Source organism: Trachypithecus francoisi, unplaced genomic scaffold (genome assembly GCF_009764315.1).
Source record: "Trachypithecus francoisi isolate TF-2019V2 unplaced genomic scaffold, Tfra_2.0 Lachesis_group16, whole genome shotgun sequence".
Lineage (NCBI taxonomy): Eukaryota > Metazoa > Chordata > Mammalia > Primates > Cercopithecidae > Trachypithecus > Trachypithecus francoisi.
In genome coordinates this window covers 76,178,804-76,199,528 of record NW_022681461.1, presented here as the reverse complement: position 1 = coordinate 76,199,528, position 20,725 = coordinate 76,178,804, and the positions used below count along the sequence as shown (strand labels likewise).

The 20,725-nt window shown below is 41.6% G+C and overlaps 1 protein-coding gene across 4 annotated transcripts in view; it reads left to right on the top strand.

Moving 5' to 3' along the window:
* PALM2AKAP2 (PALM2 and AKAP2 fusion) overlaps positions 1 to 20,725 on the top strand; it is a 402,567-nt gene that overhangs the window by 78,145 nt on the left and 303,697 nt on the right. For all 4 annotated transcript variants that reach the window (XM_033237853.1, XM_033237854.1, XM_033237852.1 and 1 more), the window contains exon 2: positions 17,063 to 17,143. In XM_033237853.1, the coding sequence (XP_033093744.1) occupies positions 17,063 to 17,143 (81 nt within the window). The remainder of the gene's footprint in view (positions 1 to 17,062; positions 17,144 to 20,725) is intronic.

The window sequence follows — 20,725 nt, the reverse complement described above, 5'->3', positions numbered from 1 at the left end:
CAAATGGGATCTAATTAAACTAAAGAGCTTCTGCACAGCAAAAGAAACTACCATCAGAGTGAACAGGCAACCTACATAATGGGAGAAAATTTCTACAATCTTCCCATCTGACAAAGGGCTAATATCCGGAACCTACAAAGAATTTAAACAAATTTACAAGAAAAAATCAAACAACCCCATCAAAAAGTGGGTGAAGGATATGAACAGACACTTCTCAAAAGAAGACATTTATGTAGCCAACAGATACATGAAAAAATGCTCATCATCACTGGCCATCAGAGAAATGCAAATCAAAACCACAATGAGATACCATCTCACACCAGTTGGAATGGCTATCATTTAAAAAGTCAGGAAATAACAGGTGCTGGAGAGGATGTGGAGAAATAGGAACGCTTTTACACTGTTGGTGGGACTGTAAACTAGTTCAACCATTGTGGAAGACAGTGTGGCAACTCCTCAAGGATCTAGAACTAGAAATACCACTTGATCCAGCCATCCCATTACTGGGTATATACCCAAAGAATTATAAATCATGCTGCTCTAAAGACACATGTACTCATATGTTCATTGAGTCACTATTCACAATAGCAAAGACTTGGAACCAACCCAAATGTCCATCAATGATAGACTGGATTAAGAAAATGTGGCACCTATACACCATGGAATACTATGCAGCCATAAAAAAGGATGAGTTCATGTCCTTTGTAGGAACATGGATGATGCTGGAAACCATCATTCTGAGCCAACTATCACAAGGACAGAAAACCAAACACTGCATGTTCTCATTCATAGGTGAGTGAACAATGAGAACACTTGGACGCAGGGTGGGAAACATCACACACCAGGATCTGTCATGGGGTGGGGGAAGTGGGGAGGGATAGCATTAGGAGATATACCTAATGTAAATGACAAGTTAATGGGTGCAGCACATCAGCATGGCACATGTATACATATGTAACGAACCTGCATGTTGTGCACATGTACCCTAGAACTTAAATAAAAATAAATAATAAAGAATATTTATTTATTTATATTTTATTTTAGATTCAGGTGACACATGTGCAGATTTGTTACATGGGTATATTGTGTGATGCTGAGGTTTAGGCTTCTAATGATCCTGTCACCCAAGCAGTGAACATAGTACCTCATAGGTAGGTTTTCAACCCTTGATCCCATCCCTCCCTCCCTCCCTCCTTTTGGAATGCCCAGTGTCTGTTGTTCCCACCTTTGTGTCTGTGTGTACCCAGTGTTTAGCTCCCACTTACAAGTCCATGTTGCTGCAAAGAACATGATTTCATTCATTTTATGGCTGTGTAGTATTCCACGGTATATATGTACCACATTTTCTTTATCCAATACACTGTTGATGGGCACCCGGTTGATTTCATGTCTTTGCTCTGGTGAATAGTGCTGTGATGAACATACGAGTACATGCCCTTTTCGTAGTATGATTTATTTTCCTTTGGATATATACCAGTGATAGGATTGCTGAGTCCAATAGCAATTCTGTTTTCAGTTCTTTGAGAAATCTCCAAGCTGCTTTCCACAGGGCCTGAACTAATTTGCACTCCCAGAAACAGTGTATAAATGTTCCCTTTTCTCTGCAACCTCACCAACATCTGTTGTTTTTTGATGTTTTAATAGTAGCCATTCTGACTGGTGTTAGTTGGTATCTCATTGTGGTTTTGGTTTGCATCTCTCTGATGAATAGTGGTGTAGAGCATTTTTAAATTGTTTGTTGGCTGCTTGTATGTCTTTTGAAAAGTGTCTGTTCATGTCCTTTGCTCACTTTTTAGTGGGGTTGTTTTTTACTTGTCAATTTAAGTTCCTATAGGTTCTGGATATTAGTCTTTTGTCAGATGTGTAGTTTGCAAATATTTTCTCCCACTCTGTAGGTTGTCTGTTTACTCTGTTGTAGTTTCTTTTTGCTGTGCAAAAGCCCTTTGATTTAATTAGGTCCCAGTTGCCAGACTGACAGCCTTGAATTCGGGTCTTAACACTTCATAACTGGAGGATTTAGGGGCAATTTGCCTAACCTCTGTCAGCCTCAATGTCCTCATCTGTAATGGAGGGATAATAGAAGCTTTCCCCTAGGGTTACAGTGAGGGTTGATGAGGTAGTTCGTGTAAAGCACTCAGAACTGTGCCTGGCACCTGTAAACACTCCCAGCCCCAGTACCTTTTCACAATTACTATTAGGATGATGCTGTTTAGCAGCGATTATCAGCACCTCTCCACTCAAGTTACATTGCTAGTGACAAAACCTTTGGCATTTCAGTGTATAACTTTCCAATCTTTTCCTTACTGTATTTTTTCTTATAAAAGTGAGATTATACTGAGCATACTCTTTGCATTTTAAACTGGCTGTATTGAGAATATCTTTCTATTTCATGTAATCTTCTACAGTTTCATTTGTAATGACTGCATAATGGTACAGATACATCATAGATTATTTAACCAAACTCCTGTGGTTTAATGCTTAGGTCTCTCTTTCTCTTTTTTAAAAACAATGCCGCAGTAAATACCATTAAGCGAAAGCACTGCTCATTGGCATAATTTCCCGCTTTAGAATAAATTCCTAGAAGTGAAATGTCTTGTTCAAATGGCATACAAACTTGAAAGTGTTTGTTATTCTATGTGACTGCCAAATTATCCTCCGGAAAGATTCTACCACCAGCAGCAGGGAATAAAAAGCCAGTTTCCCCTCGCTGTACTTCACACTGGGTATTCTAGTTTTTAAACTATAATCTTTTGTATTTGTTCTTGACCTAAAGCTGAACTCTGCTGTTTGGGACTTGGCTTCTCTGAACTTGGTTTAACTGGAGCTTCCTATTGGAGCATCTTAGGTGGGCCCTCACTAGCTCAAACAACCTTATGAAGCTCTTCTTAGTCTTCTAGGACTAGAGTAGGGCTCAGCCAAGCACATGGTGGTGGCGGGACCCTTGGAGCTGTCCCTATACCAGCAACAATCTTTTGTCTTGCTTGTTTAATCACCCTGTCCTGAAGTACGTCTTTGCTAGAAATTTGCTGTCCTCAGTGAGAAGCAGTACCTTTTCCTTGTTCCCTGCTGAACCACCAAGGTCACCGTCAGCAGATTAGAGCCACTTCCCTGTCCCTGGGGGCATTGTCTGAGACTTTGGTCACCACCAAAGAGGAGACATAAGGAGAAAGGCAGGGAGAAGTAGCATTGAGAAAGAGCTCTGGATATGCCATCATCAGCTGAGGATTCTGAATTAGGACACATATATATTTAGGTTTAAACTACAAAATATGCAAGGGTTCCTATTCCCAGCCTCTCAGGAACATCCCTCTGGCCACAGGCAACTGTCACTGGTGATGGTTCCTCTTGGCTTCTACTTATTCTCTCAGAAGATGCTGAGGATCAGGGTGTCTAAGGAGTGGTTCACATGGCTTTAGTTTAATCTGAGCTTGACATATTACATTTTCCATGTTAGCCTACCTAATAGGGTGGGTTCACATAGAAATACTAGAAAACACAGAAGGTTATAAAGAGCAAAGATGAAAACATTCCAAGTTCTACCATCTAGATACAACCTATGTTGATATTTAGCATCTATTCAGAGGTAGAGCTGTAGCATGATCATTTATATGCAGGTACATACACATGCATTTACTTTTCATAAAAACGAGATAATACTGAACATGCTATTCTGTAGTCAGTTTTTTAAATAATGTATCTTTTTTTTTTTTTTTTTTTTTGAGAGGGAGTCTTGCTCCATCACCAGGCTGGAGTGCAGTGGCACAATCTCGGCTCACTGCAACCTCTGCCTCCTGGATTCAAGTGATTCCCCTACCTCAGTCTCCCGAGTAGCTGGGACCACAGGCACGTGCCACCACATCCGGCTGGTTTTTTGCATTTTAGTAGAGATGGGGTTTCACCATGTTGGCCAGGATGGTCTCGATCTCCTGACCTTGTGACCTGCCTGCCTTGGCCTCCCAAAGTGTTGAGATTATGGACGTGAGCCACCACGTCGGGCACCCCCCCCTTTTTGGTAGGGGGTTGAGAAACAGGATCTCACTGTGTCCCCATGCTGGAGTGCAGTGGCCCAGTCTCAGCTCACTTCTACCTCCACTTCCCAGGCTTAAGCAATCCTCCCATCTCAGCCTCCTGAGTAGTTGAGATTGCAGGCATATGCTACCATGACTGGCTAATTTTTGCATTTTTTGTAGAGATGAGATTTCATCATGTTGACCAGGCTACTCTTGAACTCCTGAGCTCAAGCTGTCTGCTTGCCTTGGCCTCCCAAATTGCTGGGATTACAGGCATGAGCTACTGCTCCCAGACTTAAAATAATTTATCTTGAATGGCTGTGTTTTATTTATACATTTTCAGTCATTCATTTATCAATAAATACTGATTCAGGCCCACTATGTGTTAGGCTTGATTCTAGGCAAGAGAGAGAAACCATGAATAAGAGACATGGTCTCTGCCCTTGGGGAGGGTGTAATGAAGTTGGTCAGTTTTGTGCTTTGTGGTTTCTTTGTATGCTTTATGTTTTTAAAGTCCTCTTCCATCCTAAAGTCAGTCACTATATTTTCTCACGTTTTCACTTTTTACATTGCCTGAGTCCATCTAGAAATTGTTTTGGTGGATAAAAAATTTTCTACTTTTAAACCATTGGAGGACAGCAATGACCACAAAAGGATTAAATCCTCTTTCCTTATAGACAGGTGGGCACAACTTGGCTATGCGATAATTCTAACATTAGCAGTGCAAAGAAGGGAAGTACAGCGTTGATTCTTCATGGGAGACTGATGGAGTTATAATAGACTTCTATTCTTAAGGTAGCAAATTATCATTTTTTTAACCTGAAAAGATAAAGTAATAGTCTATGATAAGGACAAATTACCCCAATATGTTTTTAAAATATTACAATTATTAACCAAGTGGTAGATACTTTCATTCATTTAAAACCCCCTTGGGCCCTAAAGATATAGCTAACAAGAGGAAAAACCGTCAAAACTCTTAGTTGGTTGAGTTTATTTTCTGCCCACAATTGTATCATTTAAAACCCTGAGAAACTGTGTTTTGGAGAGCAATTTGTCCCTATTAGAGTTTTATGTGTTCAAATCCTTGACTTAGCAGTTCTGCTGGTAGAAATTCACCCTATGGATGGAATCACAGAAGTACATCTAAGAGGAACATAGAGGAAGATTCATTGCAGTCCTGTCTATAATTGCAAACAAAGCACTGGGAACACCTAAATTATCTATTAGCAGCAGACAGGTAAAGTAAATTAAGCTACATCTGTGAATCGCCATGCCATAGTTGCAAAGAATGTGGTGGGATTCCATGTGCTGAATGAAATAGTAAAATCTCTAAGATACATCACAAAGTGAAGAAAGTAAGCTGAAAGGCAGGTCTTTTGTGTTAAGAATAAAAGACCCCAACTTATACCATGTTGGTGTATCCATTTTTTCCGATAGGATATGTAAAGGATTAACAGGAATTGTTGCCTGAAGGAACACAGCTGGTAAGGATGAGGTGAAGAGAGAGTCAAATATTCATTTTATTCCCATGTGGATGGTGCGAATTTTTCCACCCTGCACATTTATTACTTTTATTTATATTTTATAATACTTACTCCATTTATCTAAGCAGGGAGATTATAGACAATTGGTGTTTCCTTCTTTATATATACCTTTCTATTTTAAAAAATGAATATAGATCAGAAATGTTCACCAGATACTGGCATCTAAGAAACAAACAAAAACATGATTTGTCAAAGTCAGAAAAGGAGTGTATGTCTCTGTTTGGAATTATGCTAATTTCTTGGAGTTTGTGTTCCTTTGTTGTCATCAGAATGCTGCACATTGTGTTCTCTTTCTATTTTTGTGCACACTATTTTGTTTTGCATTTCCAACCACGACAGCTATGTTCAGTTGTGCCCCATCCCTCCCCTGTTCTGCGGACTGCAGCTCTGAGAACCATGAGCAGCCAATGGGACTGCTGCTTACTGTGAGTAAGCAGTGTCCACCCTTACTTCCTGCCCTGAGACATTGCCTCCAGGCCTGGCACGTCTTCCTAAGACAGGCCTATCAACCCAGTGGATCCCTCTGCCTCTTCCTCCTCCTACCCTCCAACTTTAGGGAACCGTATTCTGATATCCAGAGATCCTGGATTTAGAGCATCTCCTTTGTTCTTGGTAAATTGAGAACCTTCCCAGCTGCTGCCTCATCTGCAGTAGTTCCTTTCAGATGAAAAGTTCAAATGAGAGAGAAATATTTTGCATTTGCTCTTTTCATTAGACTATTCAATCCCCATGGAAATGTCTTCTACAGGGATTGAAAGAAATGAATATATTGGTTCACCAGACATTGCTGAAGGTTCCAACACAGCCTTGACCTATTTTTGTTTGAAATTGAGAAACGCTCACAAATGTAAGAGGCCTCCTTTTTTGGAGATTGGAGGGTTCTGACATCAAGATGTTTTGCGTTTTCAACAGCTCATTTGCCCTGGATGGTTTTTGGCAGATAAATGTGGAGGTGGCGGGGTAATAGGTTTCATGTGTCCTGAGTGAAATTCACTCAGAGCCAAACAAAAGCTAGTAGCACTGAACATGTCTCTTTTCATGGTAAAGTACTCTGGAGTGAGACTGTTTAAGTTTCAACCCGTTTGGTCACTTCTCAGCTCAAGGGCACTTCCCTTATAGTAGCTAAGTTTTGGTTGTTTTATCCATAAAATGGAAGATATTAAAGTACCTACCTCAAAGTGTGATGAGGATTAAGTGAAAAACTGCAGGGCAGTTCTTACTGTAATGCCTGACGTAGCACAGCATCAATAAACTCAGTTACCATTATTATTCTTACCATTATGATTTATACCACTACCATCATGGGGATTATTAGGTTCAACCACTACACAACTGAATTGTTGTTGCATGAGTAAATTGCAGTTGTTTAGACTAAATCCTAAGCCAAAAACTTGGTGCCAGGTAGAAAGGAAGCACCTTCATTTATTAAGTCCCAGCACTCTACCAGGTGATGTGCTTGGTTCCATCTTTGCTGTATCTCATTTCAATCCTGCAGTAGCATCTTGCAGGTAGTTCTATTTCAGTATTTCAGACTGAGTTCCAATTGTTTGATGCTTACTAGCCATGTGACCCTGTCTCTTTATCTTCCTGTGCCTCAGTTTTCTCCTCGGTAAAATGGGAATAATGATAGTACCTAGCTTATTAGGTTGTTGTGAAGATTAAACATGTTAATCACACAGAACAGTGCCTGGCACACAGTGACCACTATGTAAATGTTTGCTAGCATTACTTTATAACTCCGGAAGGGCACATGCAACAGTCTGGAACGTGTGAAGTCATTGTTCTCCTTAGCACTGTGGAATGTTAGTGATGCTGGAGGAACCTTAGAGCTAAGCCGGCCCAACCTACTCATTTCACAGGTGGGGAATCCAAGGCTCAGAAACAATAAGAGACTTGTCTAAGTCACTCAGGGAGTTAGTGGCAGTGCCCCTACCTGATATGAGATCTCCTGACTCCTAGTGCTCACGGGGCTTCATGGTGGGAATAAGGCAACACATGGAGAGGCATGAGATGGAGATCACATTCTTCGGGAGAGTTTGATTCTCTTATTCCTGGCATTTGGGACTTTTTCAGGGTCCTCTACCATTCTGCGTACTTTGTGCTGGATTTTTCTACCACTAGGGGCTTATCAATGTGGTGTCATAAGGCAGATCTTACTTTCTCATCAGAGCCCATATCAGACCGCTTCCCTTCTTGGTCTTCAGAGGAAACTAAAGGGAAGCACTCCTAGCAAAGAATTTGATGTTATGACCATCAAAGCAAAAGTATAGCTATGTGGTTAAATAATTATTTAAAGGGTCACACCATGGGCAGACCTTAAAAATAGACTTAAGAGAGGGGCAGAGCAAGATGGCCGAATAGGAACAGCTCCAGTCTCCAACTCCCAGCGCGAGCGACACAGAAGACCGGTGATTTCTGCATTTTCCACTGAGGTACTGGGGTCATCTCACTAGGGAGTGCCGGACAATCGGTGCTGGTCAGCTGCTGCAGCCTGACCAGTGAGAGCTGAAGCAGGGCGAGGCATCGCCTCACCTGGGAAGCGCAAGGGGGAAGGGAATCCCTTTCCTAGCCAGGGGAACTGAGACACACAACACCTGGAAAATCGGGTAATCCCACCCCAATACTGCACTTTAACCAAACGGGCACACCAGGAGAATATATCCCACACCTGGCCGGGAGGGTCCCACGCCCACGGAGCCTCCCTCATTGCTAACACAGTAGTCTGCGGTAATCTATCTGCAAGGCAGCAGCGAGGCTGGGGAGGGGCGCCTGCCATTGCTGAGGCTTAAGTAGGTAAACAAAGCCGCTGGGAAGCTCGAACTGGGTGGAGCTCACAGCAGCTCAAGGAAACCTGCCTGTCTCTGTAGACTCAACCTCTGGGGACAGGGCACAACTGAAGACCAACAGGGGAAGCAGCAGGGGCCTGTGCAGACACGAACGACTCTGTCTGACAGCTCTGGGGAGAGCGGTGGATCTCCCAACGCGGAGGCTGAGATCTGAGAACGGACAGGCTGCCTGCTCAGGTGGGTCCCTGACCCCTGAGTAGCCTAGCTGGGAGACATCCCCCACTAGGGGCAGTCTGACACCCCACACCTCACAGGGTGGAGTACACCCCTGAGAGGAAGCTTCCAAAGGAAGAATCAGACAGGTACACTCGCTGTTCAGCAATATTCTATCTTCGGCAACCTCTGCTGCTGATACCCAGGCAAACAGGGTCTGGAATGGACCTCAAGGAATCTCCAACAGACCTGCAGCTGAGGGTCCTGACTGTCAGAAGGAAAACTATCAAACAGGAAGGACACCTATACCAAAACCCCATCAGTACGTCACCATCATCAAAGACCAGAGACAGAGAAAACCACAAAGATGGGGAAAAAGCAGGGCAGAAAAGCTGGAAATTCAAAAAATAAGAGTGCATCTCCCCCTGCAAAGGAGCGCAGCCCATCGCCAGCAACGGATCAAAGCTGGTCAGAGAATGACTTTGACGAGATGAGAGAAGAAGGCTTCAGTCCATCAAACTTTTCAGAGCTAAAGGAGGAATTACGTACCCAGCGCAAAGAAACTAAAAATCTTGAAAAAAGAGTGGAAGAATTGACAGCTAGAATAATTAATGCAGAGAAGGTCATAAACGAAATGACAGAGATGAAAACCATGACACGAGAAATACGTGACAAATGCACAAGCTTCAGTAACCGACTCGATCAACTGGAAGAAAGAGTATCAGCGATTGAGGATCAAATGAATGAAATGAAGCGAGAAGAGAAACCAAAAGAAAAAAGAAGAAAAAGAAATGAACAAAGCCTGCAAGAAGTATGGGATTATGTAAAAAGACCAAATCTACGTATGAATGGGGTGCCTGAAAGTGAGGGGGAAAATGGAACCAAGTTGGAAAACACTCTTCAGGATATCATCCAGGAGAACTTCCCCAACCTAGTAGGGCAGGCCAACATTCAAATTCAGGAAATACAGAGAACGCCACAAAGATACTCCTCCAGAAGAGCAACTCCAAGACACATAATTGCCAGATTCACCAAAGTTGAAATGAAGGAAAAAATCTTAAGGGCAGCCAGAGAGAAAGGTCGGGTTACCTACAAAGGGAAGCCCATCAGACTAACAGCAGATCTCTCGGCAGAAACTCTACAAGCCAGAAGAGAGTGGGGGCCAATATTCAACGTTCTTAAAGAAAAGAATTTTCAACCCAGAATTTCATATCCAGCCAAACTAAGTTTCATCAGTGAAGGAGAAAGAAAATCCTTTACAGATCAGCAAATGCTTAGAGAGTTTGTCACCACCAGGCCTGCCTTACAAGAGACCCTGAAGGAAGCCCTAAACATGGAAAGGAACAAGCGGTACCAGCCATTGCAAAAACATGCCAAAATGTAAAGACCATCGAGGCTAGGAAGAAACTGCATCAACTAACGAGCAAAATAACCAGTTAATATCATAATGACAGGATCAAGTTCACACATAACAATATTAACCTTAAATGTCAATGGACTAAATGCTCCAATTAAAAGACACAGACTGGCAAACTGGATAAAGAGTCAAGACCCATCAGTCTGCTGTATTCAGGAGACCCATCTCACATGCAGAGACATACATAGGCTCAAAATAAAGGGATGGAGGAAGATCTACCAAGCAAATGGAGAACAAAAAAAAGCAGGGGTTGCAATCCTAGTCTCTGATAAAACACACTTTAAACCATCAAAGATCAAAAGAGACAAAGAAGGCCATTACATAATGGTAAAGGGATCAATTCAACAGGAACAGCTCACTCTCCTAAATATATATGCACCCAATACAGGAGCACCCAGATTCATAAAGCAAGTCCTTAGAGACCTACAAAGAGACTTAGACTCCCATACAATAATAATGGGAGACTTCAACACTCCACTGTCAACATTAGACAGATCAACGAGACAGAAAGTTAACAAGGATATCCAGGAATTGAACTCAGCTCTGCACCAAGTGGACCTAATAGACATCTATAGAACTCTCCACCCCAAATCAACAGAATATACATTCTTCTCAGCACCACATCGCACTTATTCCAAAATTGACCACATAATTGGAAGTCAAGCACTCCTCAGCAAATGTACAAGAACAGAAATTATAACAAACTGTCTCTCAGACCACAGTGCAATCAAACTAGAACTCAGGACTAAGAAACTCAATCAAAACCGCTCAACTACATGGAAACTGAACAACCTGCTCCTGAATGACTACTGGGTACATAACGAAATGAAAGCAGAAATAAAGATGTTCTTTGAAACCAATGAGAACAAAGATACAACATACCAGAATCTCTGGGACACATTTAAAGCAGTGTGTAGAGGGAAATTTATAGCACTAAATGCCCACAAGAGAAAGCAGGAAAGATCTAAAATTGACACTCTAACATCACAATTAAAAGAACTAGAGAGGCAAGAGCAAACACATTCAAAAGCTAGCAGAAGGCAAGAAATAACTAAGATCAGAGCAGAACTGAAGGAGATAGAGACACAAAAAACCCTCCAAAAAATCAATGAATCCAGGAGTTGGTTTTTTGAAAAGATCAACAAAATTGACAGACCGCTAGCAAGACTAATAAAGAAGAAAAGAGAGAGGAATCAAATAGACGCAATAAAAAATGATAAAGGGGATATCACCACCGACCCCACAGAAATACAAACTACCATCAGAGAATACTATAAACACCTCTACGCAAATCAACTAGAAAATCTAGAAGAAATGGATAATTTCCTGGACACTTACACTCTTCCAAGACTAAACCAGGAAGAAGTTGAATCCCTGAATAGACCAATAGCAGGCTCTGAAATTGAGGCAACAATTAATAGCCTACCCACCAAAAAAAGTCCAGGACCAGATGGATTCACAGCTGAATTCTACCAGAGGTACAAGGAGGAGCTGGTACCATTCCTTCTGAAACTATTCCAATCAATAGAAAAAGAGGAATCCTCCCTAACTCATTTTATGAGGCCAACATCATCCTGATACCAAAGCTGGCAGAGACACAACAAAAAACGAGAATTTTAGACCAATATCCTGATGAACATCGATGCAAAAATTCTCAATAAAATACTGGCAAACCGGATCCAGCAGCACATCAAAAAGCTTATCCACCATGATCAAGTGGGCTTCATCCCTGGGATGCAAGGCTGGTTCAACATTCGCAAATCAATAAACGTAATCCAGCATATAAACAGAACCAAAGACAAGAACCACATGATTATCTCAATAGATGAGAAAAGGCTTTTGACAAAATTCAACAGCCCTTCATGCTAAAAACACTCAATAAATTCGGTATTGATGGAATGTACCTCAAAATAATAAGAGCTACTTATGACAAACCCACAGCTAATATCATACTGAATGGGCAAAAACTGGAAAAATTCCCTTTGAAAACTGGCACAAGACAGGGATGCCCTCTCTCACCACTCCTATTCAACATAGTGTTGGAAGTTCTGGCTAGGGCAATCAGTCAAGAGAAAGAAATCAAGGGTATCCAGTTAGGAAAAGAAGAAGTCAAATTGTCCCTGTTTGCAGATGACATGATTGTATATTTAGAAAACCCCATTGTCTCAGCCCAAAATCTCCTTAAGCTGATAAGCAACTTCAGCAAAGTCTCAGGATACAAAATTAATGTGCAAAAATCACAAGCATTCTTATACACCAGTAACAGACAAGCAGAGAGCCAAATCAGGAATGAACTTCCATTCACAATTGCTTCAAAGAGAATAAAATACCTAGGAATCCAACTTACAAGGGGTGTGAAGGACCTCTTCAAGGAGAACTACAAACCACTGCTCAGTGAAATAAAAGAGGACACAAACAAATGGAAGAACATACCATGCTCATGGATAGGAAGAATCAATATTGTGAAAATGGCCATACTGCCCAAGGTTATTTATAGATTCAATGCCATCCCCATCAAACTACCAATGAGTTTCTTCACAGAATTGGAAAAAACGGCTTTAAAGTTCATATGGAACCAAAAAAGAGCCCGCATTGCCAAGACAATCCTAAGTCAAAAGGACAAAGCTGGAGGCGTCACGCTACCTGACTTCAAACTATACTACAAGGCTACAGTAACCAAAACAGCATGGTACTGGTACCACAACAGAGATATAGACCAATGGAACAGAACAGAGTCCTCAGAAATAATACCACACATCTACAGCCATCTGATCTTTGACAAACCCAAGAGAAACAAGAAATGGGGAAAGGATTCTCTATTTAATAAATGGTGCTGGGAAAATTGGCTAGCCATAAGTAGAAAGCTGAAACTGGATCCTTTCCTTACTCCTTATATGAAGATTAATTCAAGATGGATTAGAGACTTAAATGTTAGACCTAATACCATAAAAACCCTAGAAGAAAATCTAGGTGGTACCATTCAGGACATAGGCATGGGCAAGGACTTCATGTCTAAAACACCAAAAGCAACGGCAGCAAAAGCCAAAATTGACAAATGGGATCTAATTAAACTAAAGAGCTTCTGCACAGCTAAAGAAACTACCATCAGAGTGAACAGGCAACCTACAGAATGGGAAAAAATTTTTGCAATCTACTCATCTGACAAAGGGCTAATATCCAGAATCTACAAAGAACTCAAACAAATATACAAGAAAAAAACAAACAACCCCATCAAAAAGTGGGGAAAAGATATGAACAGACATTTCTCAAAAGAGGACATTCATACAGCCAACAGACACATGAAAAAATGCTCATCATCACTCGCCATCAGAGAAATGCAAATCAAAACCACAATGAGATACCATCTCACACCAGTTAGAATGGCAATCATTAAGAAGTCAGGAAACAACAGGAGTTGGAGAGGATGTGGAGAAATAGGAACACTTTTACACTGTTGGTGGGATTGTAAACTAGTTCAACCATTATGGAAAACAGTATGGCAATTCCTCAAGGATCTAGAACTAGATGTACCATATGACCCAGCCATCCCACTACTGGGTATATACCCAAAGGATTATAAATTATTCTACTACAAAGACACATGCACACGTATGTTTATTGCGGCACTATTCACAATAGCAAAGACTTGGAATCAACCCAAATGTCCATCTGTGACAGACTGGATTAAGAAAATGTGGCACATATACACCATGGAATACTATGCAGCCATAAAAAAGGATGAGTTTGCGTCCTTTGTAGGGACATGGATGCAGCTGGAAACCATCATTCTTAGCAAACTATCACAAGAACAGAAAGCCAAACACCGCATGTTCTCACTCATAGGTGGGAACTGAACAATGAGATCACTTGGACTCGGGAAAGGGAACATCACACACTGGGGCCTATCATGGGGAGGGGGGAGGGGGGAGGGATTGCACTGGGGAGTTGTACATGATATAAATGATGACTTGATGGGTGCTGACGAGTTGATGGGTGCAGCACACCAACATGGCACAAGTATACATATGTAACAAACCTGCACGTTATGCACATGTACCCTAGAACTTAAAGTATAATAAAAAAATAAAATAAAATAAATGCATAAGAATTGTACTCTGAGAAACTAAAAAAAAAAGAAAAAAGAATTTGAATCCAGAGGTCAGCAAACTAGGACCCGTGGGCCAAATCTGACCCACTAACTATGTTTGCAAATAAAGTTTTATTAGAACACAGCCACACTCATTCGTTTAAATATTGTCCAGGACTGCTTTTTAACTACAATGGTAGCATTCAGTAGTTGCAATAGAGACTGTATGTCCCACAAAATCTAAAATATTTACTTTTGTTTTACAGGAAAAGTGTATCAGCTCCTATTAATCCACCTTATACATGAATGCCAGATTAATGTTCCTAAAATGCCATTTCACCATATCATTGTGTAGCTTAGAACCCTGCAATGACATTGCCTTGTCCATGCAATAAAATCTAAACTTCTTGGCCTGTTATTCATGGCCCTCCATGGTATAGTCCTAGTCAATCTTTTGAGTCATTGATCTCTGTTCCTAAAGGCAAACCCTGAACCCAGTTAGATTTTCCTCCTCATTGTCCCTGGAATATGCAGCACATATCTACCCTTGTTCACCTACTTCCTTTTGCCTAGAATATATTGCCCTTTTGTAGCTACCTAAATCCTACTCATTCTTTTTTTTTTTTTTTTTTGAGGCAGTCTCTCACTCTGTTACCCAGGCTGGAGTGCAGTGGCATGATCTTGGCTCATGGCAACCTCCACCTCCTGGGTTCAAGTGATTCTCCTGCCTTAGCTCCCAAGTATCTGGGATTACAGGCATGCACCACCACGCCAGGCTAATTTTTATATTTTTGGTAGAGACGGGGTTTCACCATGTTGACCAGGCTAGTCTCAAACTTGTGACCTCAGGTGATCCACCCGCCTCAGCCTCCCAAAGTGCTGGGATTACAGGTATGAGCCACTGTGTGCCCGGCCCTAAATCCTACCCATTCTTAAAGAACTAACTTGAACTCTACATCCTTCATGAATGTCAGTTACAGTGATCACCAATGAGCCTGCTGCTTGAGCACGTAAAAGTCCACTTCCCGCACTGCCTGGTAAGGTTTCTTCTGCTCAGAGAATGGTTCACCAACATGATGATGGGCAACTCTGGAGTGAGGACTTTCTGATGGAACAAAGTCATGGCTGTGGGAAAGCCTGGGAATGATTTGGAAATGACAAGATACGTAATGAGAACACATGACACTCAATTAATATTTGTGGAAATCTTGAGTCATCAGCCTCTCATATCTATGACATACATCTTGGTTCTGTATTTAAATGTAGGACAACTACATATCTTGATAGCCAGTGGGAATGACTGACATACGGGACAAAGTCCCGTAAATCTACTCTTGAGAGATTCTAGAATGTAGAGATAGCAGCTGGTCCTGGAAGCCCTAGCTTTATCATGTGCTATCTCTGTGATGCTGGATAGGTGGGCTGTTCCCACTGTGCCTCACTTTTCCCATCTACTGTCATATGTTATATGGTCTTACACACACTCTGGGATTAAGTAACATCAATTATGCACCATTGATTGGAGTTCTTTGGTAAATGATACTACGTTCCTAAAATATTCATGCGTCTTACTTTGTCAGGGGGATTATATCCCTGATTTAGATATTATATTCTAGTGGCTTAAGATTATGAGTTAATATTTTGTAAGGTCTGGGCATTGCACAGAAAACCTTGGTTGTAACACACATTATTATTACATTGATTTGAATAGCAATGGTACAATCATAGCCCCGGAAACATAGCAACTACATAAAATAACAGCTTCCATTAACACTGAGCACAGCAGCCAGGCTTCCGCATTGTTGTTGTCCCCAGGATTTGGCTGTTGTATTGTCAAATGCCATTATGTCTTGTCTAACAAGTTTCTCCCTGCATATGTGAGTAAACGAAAATGCTCCAGTATAATAAATGTCTCGGCAAACCATTCCTGTACACTTTGGAAACAGAACATTAACAAGGAAACTATCATGAGAGCAGACCTTTCTGTTCTGAATCACATTCATATGATGTTTATTGTCTGCATTGGAGAAGTATAGAGAAGAAAAATATGAAGGGTACGCTGTAATGGAAAGGTTATTGTGGAAATGCAAGGAAAATATATCCCTTTACAACCAGCTTCTAGGCATTACCTAGAAGTAAACTTACGACAATAAGACTAAGAGCAAATAACATTGATTGAGCACTTATTCTGTGCCAGGTATTGTTCTAGGCCTTTTACATTACATCATCTCATTTAATCCACTCCACAACCAAGTGGTTTGTGTGCAGTTATTATCTCCACTTTACGTACAAGAAGACCAAGACCCAGGGAGGTAGAAGAACTTGTCAGAAGTCAGACAGGTAGTGAGTGGTAGAGCTGGGAGTTGGATCCAGACAGACAGATTCCAGACTTCATATTTACCATAACCTCAGGTGCCCCACCCACATGAAATGCTACCCCAAGGCTAGTGGCAGCAAAGACCACCCATTTCATTTGCATTGTTTGGTATGTCCAACTGGGTGATTAGTCCTACAAAATTTGAAACAATGTCTGCTTATTTATGTCTATGATTTTGATCAAATAAATCTCACCCAGAATTTCCCACTGTTTCATTCTATGGTATTTGCAGTTTGTAAGAACCTCTGTCTTTTGGATTGAGACATTTTTATTCTTTGTGTCCAAATTAACACTGCACAGAACATGGTTCTGTGTGTGTGTGTGTGTGTGTGTGTGTGTGTGTGTGTGTGTGTGTGTAGAAACTGCCTTTTCTTTTGGATTAAATTCTTGCAGCCTGGCTGACTGAGGAGAATTTCTCCCACTCTTCGAGCCTACAGCAGACATGTTAGGAGAATGCTGCTGCTTGCAACACACCCAGAGACGGTGGGGCAGGTGACACTGCGTGTGTGCCCAGTGTCTCTGGAAGTATCTATACAGATGTGTGCTGCTGCTGCTGCTGCTTTCTGCCTTAAAATTTCTGGAGCCAACACCCACCCACTCTTACAGCCTCTCTCTCTTTATTTTCAAGGAAAAAAGAAAGAGGCAGACTGAAATAGAAGGCAAGAGACAACAGCTTGACGAGCAGATACTTCTGCTGCAGCATTCCAAGGTAAGCGGCTGATCCCAGGAACCTATTCCATTATTAGACATGCAGATCACACTCCGGAGAGCTGGGCAGTGCCTGCCCTGCCGTGAAGGCACTGCCGCCAACCAAACCAGCCTTTTTCATTCAATCAGGAAACCATCTCTTGGCTTTTCTTGTGAATTTCTCAAATTCAGGGCTTTATTACAGCATTCCAATTTCTGCAAGCATAAGATTACAGTGTGCATGTGGACGGGGTGGAGGGTTTGTGCATGTGAAGTGTGGTGGCTATATATAGAAATTGGATGAGAATACTCCACAGGGTGGGTGAGGCAGCATTTCAGGATTGTTTCTCCCATGCATAGGTGCTGGGTGTGTTTGCTCAGAGACCCCAAAAGATATATTTCCCAGAATGTCCTTTTTCTCACTTAAAAATATTAGTGTTTCCTTTCTTGATATGGAGAAAAAGGAAATTAAACAATGTAATCTGATAAAACAACAACACTGCGTATTTCAGATTATTCATTTATTTTACTTCTACTTTTAACAATTTTGAAAGTGTTCTGTGAGAGCAAGCAGTTGGTCAAAGATGGCTTTGAAATGATTTGACTCAGATGGGTCTCCATGGTACCATCTAAAAAGAGAGAGAGAGAAAGGGAGACAGCACCCAAGAGCTGTTTATTTTTTCTTCAAAACATAATGCACTTAAGCATCGTAATTGATTACAGCTCAGGAGAAAGCTCTGTCACTGTCACAAGGACCCCACTGGTTGCAGAATGTTGCTTTTCACATGTTCAGAGAATAATGTGACCACATTCCGATGGCCAGCCGGGAGTTGCTGCTTGCCTTTGACTGCTCCTGGGCTTTTTGGTAGGAAAACCTTCTCCTGCTTACCTCATGTTGCTGTGCCGTTGCCTGCACAGAGCTGCATTGCTCAGAGGGCTGGGTGGGAAGGTGGTGCTGACTTTCGGGGTGATGCTCAGTATGAATTATTTGGATTTTTTTCAACAAGATAAACCTTTATGGCTACTTTTCCTATCCTTTTCTAGAAAACAGGATTGTGCTAAATGAATTCCCAAAATGAGAGCCATCAGCAAGCGAGTTACTGATTGAAAATAGCAGCATGACCTATATCTGCTTAGCATGTTTATCAGTTTTTGCCATTAACCTTAACCAGAGAAATGTGCTTAAAACGAAGAAAAGCAGCATGATACTGAGGATATTGCCTGTTTCTCTCTGTTTCATCATATAAATTCATTGACAGATCTTTCTTTGTAGGAGCTCACACTGTATCCCCTGTGCTGTTGCTGTTTCCCCACAACGCTCCTGAGGGAGGATGGAGGGCTAAAATTAGTATCCTCTTCTCACAGAGAGGGGGCCTTAAAAACACCTAATAGAACTGAGTGAATTGTTCAAGGTCAATCTGGACAGAGCTAGGTCTCTGGCTCAGGGTACAGTCCATTCAGTACGGTACTTGTAAGAGACCAACGTGTACTAAAACCTCAGTGAATTCCTGGTTAAAGATGAACTTTTAAATAAGAGAACCGAATGAAAAAAAGAGAGGCTGCTTTTGGCTAGACAACCTCACTTTAAGCTCAATGTAGTCCTTTGCTTTTGTATTCCCTGAATCCAGTCAGGGAATAAACATATGTCAAAACATCAGGAGTTTTTTTTTTTTTTTTTTGGTCTCCCTTCTCATGATCCTGGGTGCCAAATAAGATACCAAGGGCTCATTTATTGCCGATGTTCAGTGCAGTATTAGTATATTCTGTTCATTTTACATCTATTTATTTTTGTTTGTTTGTTTGCTTGTTTGAGACAGAGTCTCGCTCTGTCACTCAGGCTGGAGTGCAGTGGCGTGATCTCAGCTCACTGTGAGCTCCGCCTCCTGGGTTCATGCCATTCTCCCACCTCAGCCTCCCAAGTAGCTGGGACTACAGGCGCCTGCCACCACGCCTGCCTAATTTTTTTTTTTATTTTTAGTAGAGATGGGGTTTCACCGTGTTAGCCAGGATGGTCTCAATCTCCTGACCTCGTGATCCGCCCACCTCGGCCTCCCAAAGTGCTGGGATTACATACTCATTTTTCATCTATGCATCTGTTCATCCATCTTTCCGTCCGTCCATCCATCCATCCATCCATCCAATCAACAGAAACAACAGTAAAAATTAAGTTGGTCTTGTATGGGGAAGCAGTGAGGTTTTTCTCAAGGACTTGGAAACAAGGGAATCAGCTAGTTCTTTATGGTTATCTTGGTAAAATTCTTGCACAGTTGATGAGATTGGTTATCTGAGGGAACACTCAACACTTGCACCTTGGCAACCTTGCTATTGCAGGGCAGGAGGTGGGTGAGGTGGGGAGGACTGGAGGTGATGGCAACTTACTAAGTGGAGGTCAGGGCATTGTATGCCTCTCTCTGGGAAAGGCTTGTGTGGACAGAATGAGGGTGAGTTATTTGCCTTGTATACTGAAAAAGAAAAGCTCAGAGGTTCCAAAGGTGGCAGTGGTTGTCTGGTACTACATGCAGAAAGACCCCCAGCTTTGGGAGGTCCTGAATTTCTGTATGCTGGTGAGGTGGGGTCAGTGGTAAGGTGAGGAGGGTCCTCAGGCCACAGTGAGGCCCCGGCAAAACTTCCCTCAGGACCTTGCCTCTCTTTGTTCTGAATTCATCCTCCCTGTAATTATTCAGTTATTTTGATATGAGGAAGGGGTTGCCTGATTGAAAGATATGATCACTTTAGGCACTAGGAAGGCATATGTTTCACTTTAAATCAATAAGCTGGTGACTGAACTTGAATAGCATGAGACTTTTTCCCTGTAATCATCCAGTTTGCAGTCTCGTGGCCTCGCCCCTGAATGAAAATACATTTGCGGAGGTTATATTTTCTCCTCTGTGAGCCTCTCCAAGGAGTCAGCCAGCTTTCTGCTAGTAGCCTGTTAGCCACCGTCAGTAACAGTCACCATTTTTTTGAGTGCCTAACGTGTGCCTGGTACTTTAAACACATGCCTTCAGTAATGACCACAAGACAGTTATTACTCTCTTTGTCTTATAGGTAAGGGAACAAACTCATGAGGTCAAGTGATTTGCCCAAGACCATAGAGACTATAAGTGAGGGAGCCTGAGAGAAACTCCTGGGCTGTCTGCTTTCAAAGACTGAGCTCCTTCCAGGCCACTGTTCTCTTTGAAAGAAATGTTTCCTTTGGAGTAATTCATCTAGTGAGATGCCAGTTACTATCATTGCTGTCTCTCTTACTCTAAATATATTGTTATGGCTTCCAGAAAATTCAGATCATGTGGAGACATGTCACTGTGATTACTGAAGTTCCTTGAAGTAGAGAATATTAGGAAATATGTCAGTAATCAATATTTATTTCACTAATTTGCAAAATCTCTAGAAAAAAATATTCTTACTGCATTAGAGTTAGTTGTCATGTTTATAAGATATAACTTTCATATTCTTTATATAATTCTCATATTCTATGTCTTAAGATATAATTCTCACATGTGGGAATTATCAAATAGCCTGTGGACCCTTATTCTCATGCAATGAAATGAATTATTTAGACAGATTCACTGGTCCCTGGTCAAAGCAAATAAATAGTATGCAA